Genomic DNA, 16,619 nt, shown 5'->3' with positions numbered 1-16,619 from the left:
GTGGCATTGGAATGCTTAAAGCCTTCTCTTGTAATAAGGAATTGGATTGCCCAATGTTCATTTCACCCATCGATCGTTGGTCAATAAAGATACGTCTTTAACCGGGACACTGGCTTTTTGTGAGTTTTTGTATTGGCTCAAGTTTTGGTGATTCTTAGCCTCCAGAAACCCCGCAATAAGCAGTCAATTCCTATTCATTGTTGTTTTGTAAACTATATCGCAGCGAAAAATCTATATGTAATTACAATTGTTACAGCCATGCCATGTGGAAACTTTAATAAAGTTTATCTATTTGGTACATCTTGAGAATACATACGCATTGTTTGTTTTCCAGTTTTTCCTTGCTGATTTTTACCCCACCATCCTAGGCTCTTTCTTTTTGAAAATCATGAATTTTTGTTGGGATCCAGTCATCTCATCAAAGCAACCGGTATACATTTTGAGCCTTGACAGAGAGCAGCACAAGGACATTTGACTGAAGGCAACAACATACTGGATAAGGCAGGGGTCAATGAATGATAAGCAGGCAGAGGAATTATAGCCAACTTTCCCTTCAGTGAACTAGTCTTAATCCACTTAATTCACTTACATAACAGTGACTTGACTGTTGAAGCCCAACTGGGCTCTGATGAAGTATACCCGGTTAGCATACCAAATTATGGTTGTGCGGTGGTTATGCACATTGTTGTGTGCCCAAGGCTCAAAGTAGGAAACAAAGGAGCTATAGAGTCATGTTGACTCTATATTTTCTTCCGGCAAGACCAAATGTATGTTTGACAGAATGATTGACAGAAGTGACTCCATACTGTTATATTTCAAATGCTTCAAATTGCTATGGGCAGGAGTGGAGTTACTTTGTCCTCACACCGCCCATCAATAAACAGAATTTTGATTTGTTTCCCTCCTTCTGACATATTTTCCACCATCTCTCAGATTTGTTGCCATCCCATTTTCTGTTATTTAACATCCCCACTCCACCCACTCCTCTGCCTTCGGGCAGTAAAGAGAGGAACAGAGAAAAAGATGTACAGTGCAGAGATCACAGAGAAAAGAAGCATTGCTTCGCTTGTGCCCCAGAGTCCAGAATCAAAATACAATGAAGTATTCCTTCACGGAGTTCAGTGGGCTGAAAACCGATATTGTATAATTCATTTTTCCGGTGGTGTTGACTTTAGACGATGAGATAGGCCTGCAGAGCTGAATCAGGCTAGTACAGAACAGATGGTACAGAATTTCCCGCAGAAACAGTGTAGATGGGGCTAAGGGCTCAGCCTGGGCAGTGCTCCTTTTCTGTGAAACTGCCAGTTAGATGGTAAACAGCAGACCGAACTTTTCAGTTTAGCAAAGCAATACGACTGGTTCCACAAGTCAGAGGCACATGGCACATGAATTTCACCTCTTCCACACTGCCTTTGACAAGGGAGGTGTTTTCTTGAGGTTAATGTGACCTTATTCTCCATGTATATTTGTAAATACACTTGAAATTCACTTGTGAATCCACAAGATTGTTAAATGTCTCAACCTTTAAGAATTGAAAGAAAGGTTGTGGGGCCTTTAGTGTTTCAGCAGATTCTTGTTGGCCAGCCTGGGTTATGAAATGCAGATGGCCTTTGTATAGCTCTCTTTGAATTTGGTCTGGGGAGCCCATCGGGGGTCGTTAGTGGCTCTTCAGGGATAACGGTATGCCAGTTTCTCTGATACTGAAATAGTTTCTTTTGTTTGGGTCACAGACAGACATAAATTCAGCCATTTTAGGTCTTTGTCCAGCTTAAAATTTTTCGAGATAGCAATAAGCTCCCCAGATTTAACGGTGTGCGAGTTCCCCCAATACTGCCAGCTGGCATATTTTGTTCAGGGGTCACAGAAATTCAACCATTTTTGAAAGTCTTTGCCCAGTTTTTAAAATTCTAGGAATAGCCATGAAGATGTCTATATATATTTGACAAACATTTACAGTGCAAGGCCTGTTCTAAAATAAAAGAGAAGCTGTGTATCTTCCCTACAAGCTTAGTTCTTCCCATTAGGACATGACTGTCTGTCAATCAACCTATTCAAAACCCCACCCAGACCCCAAGTAAACCCAAATGCATTAACTCAGTTTAAGCAAACACATCCCTAGCTAATATCAGTCATTGTTCTGCATTCTCAACATTTGAGCTATCTGTTGCCCAGACAAATTGGCACTTTGTAAAACAGGGCTGACTTTTAAACATACGCCTTATAAGAAACATGATGTAAATACATTTCTAAAAGGCACAGTATCATCACAGTCCCTCACTGGAGTGTCAGCCTTGATTTTTGTGTTCAAGCCCTGGTGTAGGATTTGAACCTGGGGTGGGATTTGAACGTGGAACACTGATAAGATCAGGGCTGATAGCCATGTGCACTGAGGGACTAGAAATTGTACAGAACCCCTCAGGCTGTAAGCCTCACATTGAATATATTCAGTAAAAATTACAACTATCAAAACTGTATTGAAGCGCCTCAGAATGCAATGTGATTTATGTAAAAAATTTGAATATCATTGCACTTTCTGTGATGATCATTTTGAAATATTTTGTAATATTCTTTCAGATATTTTATGAATAAAGTATATTTTTGCAAATCCAAATGATTCTAGCTGATCTTCTAACTCAGCTACTCCATCCTGCACCATCCCCATATCCCTTAGTAAGTCTGTCACTCTCTGACTTGAACACACTCAATGATTGATTATCCACGGCTCTCTGTGGCAAAGAATTCCAAAGGTTCACAACACTTTGAAAGAAGAAATTTCTCTCCTCTCAGTCCTAAATGGCCAACCCTTTTACTCTGAGATTGTGACTTCCTAGTTCTAGACTCCTCAGCCAAGGGAAACATCCCTTGTCAATCCCCTCAAGAATTTTATACATGTCCATGTAATCATTTCTCATTCTTTTAAACTACAGGGAATATAGGATTGATATACACAATTTCTCCTCAGAGGGCAAACACCCTTAGGTAAGGAGACCAAAACTATACACCGTTCTCCAGGTATAAGAACAAAAAATGGAAGAGATACTCAGCAGGTCTGGCAGCATCTGTGGAGAGAGAAACAGAGTTAACAGGTGGGATTTTCCAGCCTCGCTTGCTCCGAAACCTCGAACAGAAAATCCCGTCCGAGGTCTACAGACCTTTCCATGGTCCGCCCCTCCCCTGCTCCGGCTCCCATGGGTGGGTCGGGCAATAAAATTCGCCCCAACGTCTCCAGTCTGTATGATTCTTCTTCAATGTGTACTCCAGGTGTGGTTTCAGAAAGAATTTTTGAACCCTGCAATCCATGTAGTTTTTTATTCCAATTCAATCAAATCAAGTCCAATTCAGAGTCTCAACAAGTTGAGGCATTCTCGATCCAAGCTGACAAGACAGGGCTCTCACCTCCTGTCTTGGGCTTGATCTACATGATCCAAGCTGATTGGAGTAGGCATAGCTCCTCCTCCAAGACTTGATTCATTTGCATCTTAGCCAAAAGGCCGAGATGCTGCTTTTAAAAATCGCTTCAAATGAAGCTAAAATGTAACCTAATGACTTCAACCAAGCACAGCATGTCGATACTACACTTGATCTTAGCTAAAAGGCCGAGAACCCTGCAATCCATGTGGTGCAGGTACACCCACAGTGCTCTTAGGGAGGGAGTTCCAGGATTTTGACCCTGCGACAGTGAAGGAACGGCGATATATTTCTAAGTCAGGATGGCGAGTGACTTGGTGGAGAATGTTCAGGAAGTGGCATAGAGTCACAGAGCCATAGAGGTTTACAGCATGGAAACAGGCCCTTTGGCCCAACTTGTCCATGCTGCCCTTTTTTTTAAAACCCCGAAGCTAGTCCCAATTGCCCGCATTTGGCCCATATCCCTCTATACCCATCTTACCCATGTAACTGTCTCAATGCTTTTTAAAAGACAAAATTGTACCCGCCTCTACTACTACCTCTGGCAGCTTGTTCCAGACACTCATCACCCTCTGTGTGAAATAATTGCCCCTCTGGACACTTTTATATCTCTCCCCTCTCACCTTAAACCTATGCCCTCTAGTTTTAAACTCCCCTCCTTTGGGAAAAGATATTGACTATCCAGCTGATCTATGCCCCTCATTATTTTATAGACCTCTATAAGATCACCCCTCAGCCTCCTACTCTCCAGAGAAAAAAGTCCCAGTCTATTCAGCCTCTCCTTATAACTCAAACCATCACGGCCCGGCAGCATCCTAGTAAATCTTTTCTGCACTCTTTCTAGTTTAGTAATATCCTTTCTATAATAGGGTGACCAGAACTGTACACAGTATTCCATGGCATTCCCATAGGTTGCCTGCCCTTGTGCTTCTATAGATGGTAGGTTTGGAAGGTGCTGAGTAAGGAGGCTTGGCGAGTTGCTGCAGTGCATCTTCAAGATGGTACACACTGCTGACTCCGTGTGACTATTCCCCTACTTTGGAGACCTGGGCTGCCTGATTCCAGTGTATTCTTGCAGTCTCTGATAACAAACTGTTCTATGTTTTGCTGAAGTTCAATTGTCCAGTTGTAACCAACAGTGATTAGAGCAAACAATTTTACTGACTGCGAACTCCCTTTATGGAGCCAAGTGTTTATTTATTATCTGAGTGACAAGTCATTGCGATGTGTATTTATTAATGAGGGGATTTGAAGATAAAACTGCTTTAAACGGAAGTGCCGAGACCGAGCAGCTGCTATGAAAATTCTGAACGCAGTTGGCAAAATTGAAGAACCAAAATAAATGCCAAATACTTATTTATGGGTCTCAAATTATTCCTGCTAAAAAAACACCATTGCAATGCATACCAATTCTTGGAGTAAATAGAGCTCTGTTTGTTTAAATGAGATAGCACGTGTTTTGTTTCTGATCGCAATTTATAACTTTTAAACCAGTGTTTTCCAATTCAAACTTCGAGCGATTTTCTTTTTCTAAGTGTATTTTTATAAAGCATGTTCTCTGTTTATTTCAAAGTCTCTCCTTTTTACATCCGCTGTATAATTGAAGTGGTGTGTTATCTATTCACTAGAAGCATTTCAAGTAGATCCTCAGGTGTGTAGTTCAGTAAAACATAACTTGAATAGCAGCTCTCAACTCCTCAGTCCCCTCTCTCTCTCTCACACACACACACAGCTGCCTCGCAAACTGAAAATCCCCTGCTTCTGGGAGTTTAAAAGATTTTTTTCCCCCTGCTGCTCCACTGATAGAAATGAAGATAAGAGTGTGGCTGGATTGCCTGGCTTCGTCCTCCAGAGTCGAACCACACACACACACATTTAATCACACCAGCAGCACTTTTTGCAGTTGACGTCTGACACACAGACATTATAATCTCCGCGCAGAAGCAAGGAAATAAAACAAAAGAACACTCGCCACTGAAAGGTCGCTATTATCTCATAGAAGCAGGCATGAGTAAGGAGAGGTGCCACTGTAGCTTTCCTGGGCTGGCCACCGAGACGGCGGACTGAGTGAGGGTTCACTCCCCCACCCCAAGGATGAAGTTAACATTCGGCATGCTTTCCGTGTCCGTGGTTTTGACCGGCGCGATGAGCTTCGTCTTTCTGGTGGTGGCTATTGGGACGGATTTCTGGTACATTATCGATGCCTCCAAATTGGAAACCTTTTCCAATTTCTCCCACCAGCTCAGCTCCCATTCCGGGCTCTGGAGAACTTGCAAATGTAAGGTAGCTTAAATACTGTAGGGATGTGAGATGCTTTGCCCATTTCATATATTAACAACAATTTATTTCTTTTAACCTGAGAGACATTTGTAATAGTTCGTCAAACAACAACTACTGACAATATTGATTTAATTTACTGTTAATATAGTCGATTATGATTCTGTGCTTACCGTGTGTTTTTTTTTGTGTCTACAGTTCAAAGTAAATGTTTCCACTTAATTAATCCATTCTGGCAAGGGAATGCAAACTTCACGGCCTCACAAAGACAACTTTTAAGTAAGTCTTGTTTTTTTAAAACATTTTTACTCCATTCTCAAAGCTACAAAAGTCAATGCTCAGAATGGACTGGGCAGACTTGAATCCATCTCCTCGCTTGCTCCAAAAACCAAATTCAAATTGAATCCAATTCATGGTCCCCACATGGGGTGGTGCAGTGGCCCAGTGGTTAGCCTTCCAGTGCCAGGGACCTGGGTTCGATTCCCAGCTAGGGTGATTGCCTGTGTGGAGTTTTCATGTTCTTCCTGTGTCTGTGCTGATTAGATGAACTGGCCGTGCTAAAATTCTCCCTTAATGTACCCAAAGAGGCACTGGAGTGTGGCGACTAGGGGATTTTTGCAGTCACTTAATTGCAGTGTTAATGTAAGCCTACTTGTGACTAATAATTTAACTTTAAGCGAGATTGACCATGCTAAATTGCCACTTAGTGTCAGGAGGACTGGCAGGGTGAATATGTGGGGTTACGGGGGATAGGGGCTGGGTGGGATTGTGGTCAGTGCACACTCGATGGGCTGAATGGCCTCCTTCTGCACTGTAGGGCTCTAGGAAAATCCAAGCTGACAAGATAAGGTATTGCAACCCATCTTGGGCTTGGACCGACGCTTGATCTTAGCCAAAAGGCTGAGATGATCATTCACAACAATGTGTGAGGCAGCTAGCTGGCTGTTGCACTCATAGCATGTCACCAATCATCATTTTCAATAGAAGGAACAGAAGGTATTCATGGTAATATGTCACCTCCACTGGATATTGTGTGAGAAATTAGATTTTCTTGAAGAGGTTTACAAGACTGGTGAAGAAGGGTGAAGAATGTCTTACAATCTAAATGAGCACACATACACATTAGTGGTAAAATGCTTTCTAAACGTTATTTGGGAAATGGAAGACATTGAGAAAAGTCTACCCTGAAACAAAAGCCTGCAGAATTATTTAGGCTAAGTTAGGGGACAGGTGAAAAGTGAGCCCCGAACTGCTGTTCAGAACAAGGATTTGCTTAACCTGGGAAGGGTCGTAACATTTGGATGGATGGTGTGACTATGTGAGAGAAGGTTGTTCAAACACACAAAGTGAATGCAGAATCTTTGATAGTGCTCACTTGGACAACTTGCAGAGGGAACAGTATTCACACCAGATTACTCCAGGGACTACACCAGGACTACCTTACCTTGCTGTTATGGAGGACCTGAGCATGATGAGTTTGGGTTCAGCTAATCCATTGAAACTGAACTTTGCTACCCAGTTAGGTTGATTTGGCAATGCCAAATTGTCCCTTAGTGTCAGGGGGATAAGCAGGGTAAATATGTGGGGATTACGGGGATTGGGCCTGCGTGGGATTGTTGTCAGTGCAGGCTGGATGGGTTGAATGGCCTCTTTTTACACTGTAGGGATTCTATGATTCTTAATTATCTCATGGAGCAATGTGAATGATCTCCGGGGAAAAGATCACACAGCACCGCCTAATGGTTTGAAAAGTAATTATTACAAATCAGTGTTGCCATTTAGTATTTAAACGACCATTACAGCACCACCTCTTCCCATGACAGGTAATATTTACAGGTTAACTATGCCATTTTAATAGGAAATGCTTATGTAACAGGTTTCAATAGAGTACATTAAATATGTAAGCCATTTAATATGGATAATCCCTTTGTGATCATTAATGACATACTGAGATCAAACAAATAACTAATTCCCAGGCAATACTGATATGCTGTGAAATGTAAGTATTCAGTCCTGATGAATTTTAAAAAGATGCTAATGTTTCAACTATCAGGTGCTATGCAACATGCTGGCATGTAAATAAGTTGTAACTGATAGTGGAAGTGGTGCTGCAAAAAAGCTCTAAATGCATTTACTTTTTTCTCTCAATAACCCTTAATGCTTTACAGTGCCAAATCTGTCTGACTTGAACGCATTTTCTGGATAAGCTTCTTCACACTTATTCAGAGAATACAATTGAAAGCTTTTCATTTAATAGATGATCTCTTTGTCACCTTTAGCCTTCAATATCTGTCACAAGCTTACCTCGCTATTCTATTGATTTGACCAAGCACATTCATTCTCCTCCCTACATTCTCATTATGTTGTAGTACGAGTTATTACAGTCTCCTTATTTCCAGAATCTGTGAAATCCTTATCTTCCTCAGTTTCCTTCCAACAATTCTTAAAAGGCCAAGTTGGGCATTATACTGTCATTATTCCCCGGTTTATCCAGCTTTTATTCTTTTCACTTTATGGTGTGAACTATGAACTTTGGCCACCATGGTCTGCCATTGAAAAATGTTGAAGTCTAAACTAGACCTAAAATAAGATAATAGGTAAAGAGACATGGCCAGTATTATTATGCTAGCATACTTGGGTAGCTTGTGTAATGTTATCTTCTGTGGCTAATGTTATTTCAATTACTTTTGAGATCAAAATTTTATACTCCGCCGCACTATATCCCATGGGGCATGGCCTTCTGATCTAGATTGTGACACCAATCAATTTATAACTTCATGGCTGGGAGATTGGATTGGTTATAGTACAAACTCTGTACACCAAAGACTTGAAAATTCTCTTTAAGGAACCTAGTACCGGGGTGACCATATTACAAATGCAGAAAGGGTTGTAACTAAGAAACGTATGTGTTGAATAAAGCATTATGATTCACAGTCTAATGCAAAAAATGTATTTAACAATTATAAGAGCAAATATTGCATGATGGTTATCTCCTCGACTGAGAGCTCATGAAATCCAAACAATAGTTGCTGCAGATTCGTAACAGGAATGAACAGTAATTTCTAAAGCTCTAAAACTGCTGCCATTCATAGCTTGGGGGTCATGGGCGACTTTCTTTCAAGTCTTACACATTTGATAATCATTTCTTTGAAATTCACCACAAATGCTATGTTGAGAATCACTAACATTTTTGAAGAATTTTCTGGAATTAACAGCAGCGAAGGACTATAAGACGACTTGATTTGACTGCCAAGTTGACTTAATAAAAAATGTTGGACTGGATTGTGCTGTAGAACTGATGGTGAGGCTAACAGCACTTACCATTGTTAAGTGCAAATTCGACAAAAACTATCAGCAATTGCACATTGGCAGCAAAATGTGGAAGTCAGGAAGTTGCTGCTCAGTCTATCCTTCTCCAGAAGCTTTGCAGTAAGAGTATTGTACTGTGACTTGGATTTGCAATACATAAGTGGGCAGGACGTTGCTCTACAGATGTGATACATACATACTAAACTCGCCAGAAAAGGTTAGTGCTTGTTTATTCCATTGAGTAAATTTTTGACATCATAACAAGTCTTAATTACTGTCAAACAAGCTCTTTGTGGATTAAACTTAACCTTTACAAGCATGGAATCTCATTCCTTTAGATTTTAATTATTGTTAGAGATTTTCAGCATCCACAGTATTTTGCTTTGATTTAAGTAAATAAACCCCCGTCTGAGGAGTAACTCGTAAGGCGCTATCCTGTAAGAAAAAATAAGTTGTCTTGTTGAAGAGAAACACGGAAATTACTGCAATCAGCAAATTCATCTGCAAAGACCTATTCACAATCTGTGGCATTATTGTATGCTGAATGATATGGTGGTATTAGAGTCTGTTTGATGCTATTCTTGCGCGGAAATATTTTAAACTCTCCTGATGTAACCTGCAGACTATATTTGACACCGGCACCTCTGGGAACCCATAAATTGCAAAGCAACACCCTGAGACCTCAATAGTTTCAGCACTTGTGGTGTTGGGATAGATTCAACATTTATCTGCTTTCTATAGTTATTGAACAAAATAAGATACTCTTTACCTTCCACTTCAAATACATTGACCCATTCATTCCCAAAGCTTTCTTGAGCTGGAATATTTCTTTCTATTCTGTTCTGATGCTGACTTACTGCTAACTGTGCACAAGGTACTGGCCTAGCCTTGCAAAATGTCAGTTGTACTTTGCCCTTTATTTTGACTTCACCCTTGTGAAGACTAATTTTCTCATTTGGTCCTCCTTGCTCAAAAACCACTTTGTGCTCTCTTAGCCATTATGCAACCTGACTTATTTGCAGGGAATCCTCATGAATGCCTGATGTGCCATGAAGTTTGACTGGTTGCAGGTTTTCATGCAGCAGGTGACAGAGCTCTCTTAATGCCTACTTGGTGAAGTGGAGTCTTCTAATACACAAAGGTTTCCTCACTAAGGTTCTCATGGGACCCTTTCGTTTCTTTGCTATTCTGTGGGGTACATCTCAGTGGCCTGGGCCTCGGCTCCGCCCTCTGTGATTGGATCCTGAACTTCCTAACCCACAGACCACAATCAGTAAGGATAGGCAACAACACCTCCTCCACGATCATCCTCAACACTGGTGCCCCACAAGGCTGTGTCCTCAGCCCCTGACTATACTCCTTATACACCTATGACTGTGTGGCCAAATTCCCCTCCATCTCGATTTTCAAGTTTGCTGATGACACCACCGTAATGGTTTTGATCCCAATGACATGATGGAGTACAGGAATGAGATAGAGAATCTGGTGAACTGGTGCGACGACAATAATCTCTCCCTCAATGTCAACAAAACGAAGGAGATTGTCATCGACTTCAGGAAGTGATGTGGAGAACATGCCCCTGTCCACATCAATGGGGACGAAGTAGAAATGGTCGAGAGCTTCAAGTTTTTAGGTGTCCAGATCACCAACAACCTGTCCTGGTCCCCCCATGCCGACACTATAGTTAAGAAAGTCCACCAACGCCTCTACTTTCTCAGAAGACTAAGGAAATTTAGCATGTCAGCTACAACTCTCACCAACCTTTACAGGTGCACCATAGAAAGCATTCTTTCTGGTTGTATCACAGCCAGTATGGTATGGCTCCTGCTCTGCCCAAGACTGCAAGAAACTACAAAAGGTCGTGAATGTAGCCCAATCCATAATGCAAACCAGCCTCCCAACCATTGACTCTGTCTACACTTCCCGCTGCCTCGGGAAAACAGCCAGCATAATTAAGGACCCCATACACCTCGGACATACTCTCTTCCACCTTCTTCCATCGGGATAAAGATACAAAAGTCTGAAGTCACGTACCAAATGACTCAAGAACAGCTTCTTCCTGCTGCCATCAGACTTTTGAATGGACCTACCTCCCACTAAGTCGATCTTTCTCTATGCCCTAGTTATGACTGTAACAATACATTCTGCACTCCTTTCCTTCTCTATGAACGGTATGCTTTGCCTGTATAGTGCGCAAGAAACAATACTTTTCACTATATAGAATCCCTACAGTGCAGAAGAAGGACATTTGCCCATTGAGGCTGCACAGACCACAATCCCACCCAGCCTCTATCCCCATAGCCCTACGCATTTACCCTGCTAGTCCCCCTGACACGAAGTGGCAGTTCAGCATTTCCAACCAACCTGATCCGCACACCTTTGGACTGTGGGAAGAAACCGGAGCACCTGGAGGAAACCCACACAAAGACAGGGGAAAATGTGCAAACTCCACACAGACAGTGGCCCAAGCTGGAAATGAACCCGGGTCCCTGGTGCTGTGAGGCAGCAGTGCTTGCCACTGTGCCACCCCTAAATACTAATACATGTGGCAATAATAAATCAAATCAAATCCTCCTTGATGGCCAGACCCTCCTTTGCTCCACCTTTTGCCATTGCTTCATCTTCTGATGTTGCTGTACCTGTTCCTGAGAAATGCTCACAGAATCTTCAGGTGGTCTTAAATCATGGGAACCTGACAGAGGCAAGTCCAAAACTGTTTATACTAAGCTAATCTCACCACAATAATCATGATTGATACTCATAGAAACATAGAAACTGGAAGCAGAAGTAGGCGATTCGGCCCTTCGAGCCTGCTCCACCAATTATTTTTAACATGGCTGATCATCAAATTCAATATCCTGATCTCCCCTTTCCGCCATATTGCTTGATCCCTTTACCCCATAGAGTTATCTCTAATTCTTCACATTCTTTATGCTGAGAACTTCTTAATTTCCTCTGGTGTCAAATTGGGCAACAACTACACCTTAAATCTCTCAGACTAATTTCCCACAAGTGCATTGTGAGTGTAAACCCCTTGGCCTTCATTAACATATTAAGGGCAGCACGGTGCCACAGTGGTTAGCACTGCTGCACCACAGCGCCAGGGATCCGGGTTCAGTTCCGGCCTTGGGTCACTGTCTGTGTGGAGCTTGCACATTCTCCCCGTACCTGCGTGGGTTTCTTCTGCATGTTTCGGTTTCCTCCCACAGTCCAAAGATGCGTGGGTTAGGTGGGTTGGCCATGTTAAATTGCCCCTTAATGCCCACAAATGTGTAGGTGGGGGGGATTAGCCATTGTAAATGTGTAGGATTGCGGGGTTATAGGTAAGGCATCTGTGAATTTCTGATAGGTCACCCACTGCGTGCGAAGTGGTGTAAGGCTTTGTAAAGTTCCACTCATTGAGTGATATCTCACTGAGTAAAATGAAAGTGACATAAAACATTGACATGACCAGAATGATGAATAACATGCCTCATAGTAATGATGAAATCATTTGAAGTTCGGTTATAAGTGAGGAATGACCTTGACGAGTAATTCCTATTCAAGTGAGCTCAAATTAAAGTGCCACATGAATACACGTTGGCACAGAATTGAAATACCTGATGCTGAAACACAGTAAGTCAATTGCTTTGGGATGCAGTAGTCATCGTTATGTAAAGTAATATATATTCAACAAAACATATAGGACATGAGAATGATGGAAATTCATACTTCTTCTTAGTGTCAGAGTAAGTAGCATATTTTCTGTTTCCCAGCCAGCCTCAACATTGTTATGATTCACAGATTGCTGTGAAGCAAGAACTGGATTTTACTTTTCATCTTTTATCCAAATAGTGAATCACAGAGCAACCTGTGACTGTACCATGACCAATAATACCTCGTAAATATTTATATGTAATGCGATAGACAGCTCTGAAGAACAGAACCTTGGTATCACTGTACATAGAATAATGTGGGAGACTGTTGATTGAAAGGGCAGAAGGGGAATACAAAGAAATCTTCAAAACCTGGCATTTTGGAATCAAATATCTGAAATGTCAAACTAAATTTTCTTTCTTGCATTGCTCACTGCAGCTGTTGGCAAGTGGCAAGTGTGTGTACACACAAAATGAATTTACAGATCTGAACCAGTATAATTGCCATGAATGTTGCAAATCATGTTGGACAAAATTATGACAACATTTAGACCATTCTAGACCCATGGTGGCACAGTGGTTAGCACTTCTGTCTCACAGCACCAGGGACCCGGGTTCGATCCTCGGCTTGGGTCACTGTCTATGCGGAGCCTGCACGTTCTCCCCGTGTCTACGTGGGTGCTTCGGTTTCCTCCCACAGTCCGGAAGACGTGCTGGTTAGGTGCATTGGCCATGCTAAATTCTCCCTCAGTGTACCTGAACAGGCGCCGGAGTGTGGCGATTAGGGGACTTTCACAGTAACTTCATTGCAGTGTTAATGTAAGCCGACTTGTGACACTAATAAGACCATAAGAAATGATCAATAAATTTCAAACTTTAACCCATTCAAGGAATCAAGGTAAGTGTTGCATTCGATTGCTGGGCTGTGAGAACAAATGAAATAATCTAAGTTATGTTTTCTTAGCAAGGTAAAAAGTGGAAGGAGATATAAAGGAATTTTCTGAATGGAAGGAGACATCAAACCATAAACTTAGACATTAACTCTGTGATAACAGATAGTTAAAGGATACAAGAGTATGCAAGGTCACCGACTGAAAGTAATTGAATGACCTTAACCCAGAGTTTAGCAGCTGTGGATAAATAATGTATAACTTCCCACTATTCAGCACAAATTTATTCACTGTGAGAGCTGTGTTCCGGAACTCCTCTAAAAATGAGATTGCCAGGGCTGAATCAAAGCAATGTCACTCTGCATCTGAATGGCACGGTGGCACAATGGTTAGCACTGCTGCCTCACAGTGCCAGGGACCCAGGTTTGATACCGACCTTCAGTGACTGTGTGGAGTTTGCACATTCTCCCCGTGCCTGCGTGGGTTTCCTCCGGGTATTCCAGTTTCCTCCCACAGTCCAAAGATGTGCAGGTTAGGTGGATTGGCCATGTTTAATTCCCTCTTAGTGTCCACAAATGTGTAGATTGGAGGGATTAGCCATTGTAAATGTGTAGGGTTACAGGGATAGGGTAGAGGGGAGGCTGTTTTGGAGAGTTGGCAGTTTGGCAGTTTGGAGAGTTGGTGCAGACTTGATGAGCCTCTTTCTGCACTGTAGGGATTCTATGGTTCTATCTGCACCTAATCTGGGACAATGCAACACTGGCATGAATGGCAAAATTGATCTGTTCTATATCCCACCACTACATCCATCATCTTGATTAACACAAAATAGTCACATGTAGCACTTTATACTTTCTATTATATTATATATTTATACTAAATTTTATCTGTCATTGTTCTTCCCATCTACGTATCTCGTTCAGTTCATTTCGTAGTTTCCAATTCTACTGCTCCTTCCAGTTTAGTATCATTTGTAAATCTGACCCATTTGCATTGAATTTCAAAATTTAAGTCATGCCTGCAATTTCTAAACAGCCATGCATGGGCCTAGCATTGAGCCCCAAGGCACCCCACACTGACATGAATATTCTTTACCCCAACCTTTCAGCCAGCTTCATCTGTATTCATCATATATGTGACGTACAATGATCTGGTTGTAACGGGGAAGAAACAGAAACCTACTGAAATCAAGTGATGGTGTTCACACCTTATGAACAAGTTGAAAGGGACTGGTACAAGTTAGGATAAAGAAACATTTTAAAAACATTCTTTCATGGGATGCGTGCCTTGCTGGCAAGGGCAGTATTTTCTGACCATCCCTAATTGTCCTTGAGAAGATGATGGTGAACTGCTTTCTTGAATTACTACAGTCCTTCTGGTGTAGGCAATGGCTTATGGATGTGGAGGGCTATGGATTAATTTAACCCTTCATAAACCTCACACTTCTTTTGAATCTTTGGAGGAAGTTTAGACAGGAAAGGACATGCAGATTTGAGCTTGGGAGGGTTGTTACAATCAATGAAAATGTTTTTTCTTTGAGAACTTTTGTGCTGAGAGACTAATTTGGGGACCTTGGAAAGATTGGAATTCAAGATCACGATGGCAGCCTGCCTTAAGGCTTTTGACAATTTCCCTCCTGGTAGGCGCATCCAGAAAGTTTAGATGCATGGGATACATGGTGACTTGGCAGCTTGGATTCAGAATTGGTTTTCCCATGGTGGTGAGAGAGTTGTGGTGGAAGGGTCCTTCTCTGCCTGGAGGCCTGTCACTAGTGGTGTTCCACAGGTATCGCCACTGAAACTCTGCTGCTTCTGATATAGATGAATGATTTAGATAAAGACTGAGATGGGTGGGTTAGTATGTTTGCAGACGACACAAAGATAGGTTGAGTTGTGGATCGTGTAGAAGGTTGTCAAAGGATACAGCGGGATTTATATCACCTACAGATACAGGCGGAGAATTGGCAGATGGAGTTTTACCGGGGCAAGTATGAGGTGCTGCACTTTGGAAGAGAGATAGATAGGTTCTTGATCAATAAGGGGATCAAGGGTTATGGGAAGAAGGCAGGAGAATGTGGATAAGAATCGTATCAGCCATGATCGAATGGCAGAGCAGACTCGATGGGCTGAATGGCCTAATTCTGCTCCTATATCTTATGGTCTTATAAGGAACCTTTGATGAGCTGCAAAGCCGTTATTGTTGGGTTATTTCAAGAGATATTGATTTTCTTCCTCTGGAGGAGATCTTGCTGGAGGCAATGGTCATTCCTTCAAAACTCTTTTATATGTGTAACTAACTCCATACAAGGTTACAAAACACCAGGAGTTGGCTATAGCTCCTCTTCAATGTGCTTCTTACTCATCTTCTATCTATGAGAGACATTGTGATGCCACAGCTCCTTATGCACCTGCTCAGTAGCTGTTATTAGAGTTAACCCTGTACTCTGCACAAAAGAATCAGCAGCAGCAACAGCCTGCTGTGGAGAAGACCATAGCTGGTCTGCAGAGACGGTGCAGCAGCAACGAAGGGGCAAGGGGAAAGGGAAGGGGCACAGGGGTCAAGTTGGAGGCAGTGCCTGCATAAGAGGAAAAAAAGTAAATTACCTTCAAACAACATGTCTTGCACATATTTAAAGTTTATTTATTAGTTTCACAAGTAAAACAATGAAGTTACTGTGAAAATCCCTTAGTCGCCACACTCTGGTGCCTGATCGGGCACTGAGGGAGAATTTAGCATGGCCACTGCACCTAACCAGCATGTCTTTCAGACTGTGGGAGGAACCATTAATGGTGGCAGTTTGAGAATTCGAGTTCAGTGCAAATAAATGTGAACTGGTATCAGTACTAATGCAACCAAGAAGCTGTCATAATGTGGGAAAAACCTATCTCATTCAGTAATTTCCTTTGGGGAAGGAAACCTACCATGTGACTCCAGTGCCTCACCATTTACCTCTGACCTACCTTCTGACGTGGCCTAGCAAAGCCATCAGTTATCTCAGGCTAACTAGGAATGGGCAATAACTATTCCCCTATGCATCCCAAAAAATAAGATAATGTGGGTAGTTAATTGCTTAGATTCTATACAAATGTAATAAAAATAT

The 16,619-nt window shown here is 42.0% G+C and overlaps 1 protein-coding gene across 1 annotated transcript in view; it reads left to right on the top strand.

Annotated features, from left to right (window-relative positions):
- The first annotated feature begins 5,502 nt into the window (after window positions 1–5,502).
- The window catches only part of tmem114 (transmembrane protein 114), an 82,828-nt gene continuing 71,711 nt past the window's right edge, over window positions 5,503–16,619 (top strand). The window contains exons 1-2 of the mRNA XM_078239876.1: window positions 5,503–5,686; window positions 5,884–5,964. Coding sequence (XP_078096002.1) covers window positions 5,503–5,686; window positions 5,884–5,964 — 265 coding nt within the window. The remainder of the gene's footprint in view (window positions 5,687–5,883; window positions 5,965–16,619) is intronic.

This window comes from Mustelus asterias, chromosome 23 (assembly GCF_964213995.1).
Source record: "Mustelus asterias chromosome 23, sMusAst1.hap1.1, whole genome shotgun sequence".
NCBI classification, from domain to species: domain Eukaryota; kingdom Metazoa; phylum Chordata; class Chondrichthyes; order Carcharhiniformes; family Triakidae; genus Mustelus; species Mustelus asterias.
Note: the sequence above shows the minus strand (reverse complement) of the source record. Positions and strands in the feature narration are given on the sequence as shown.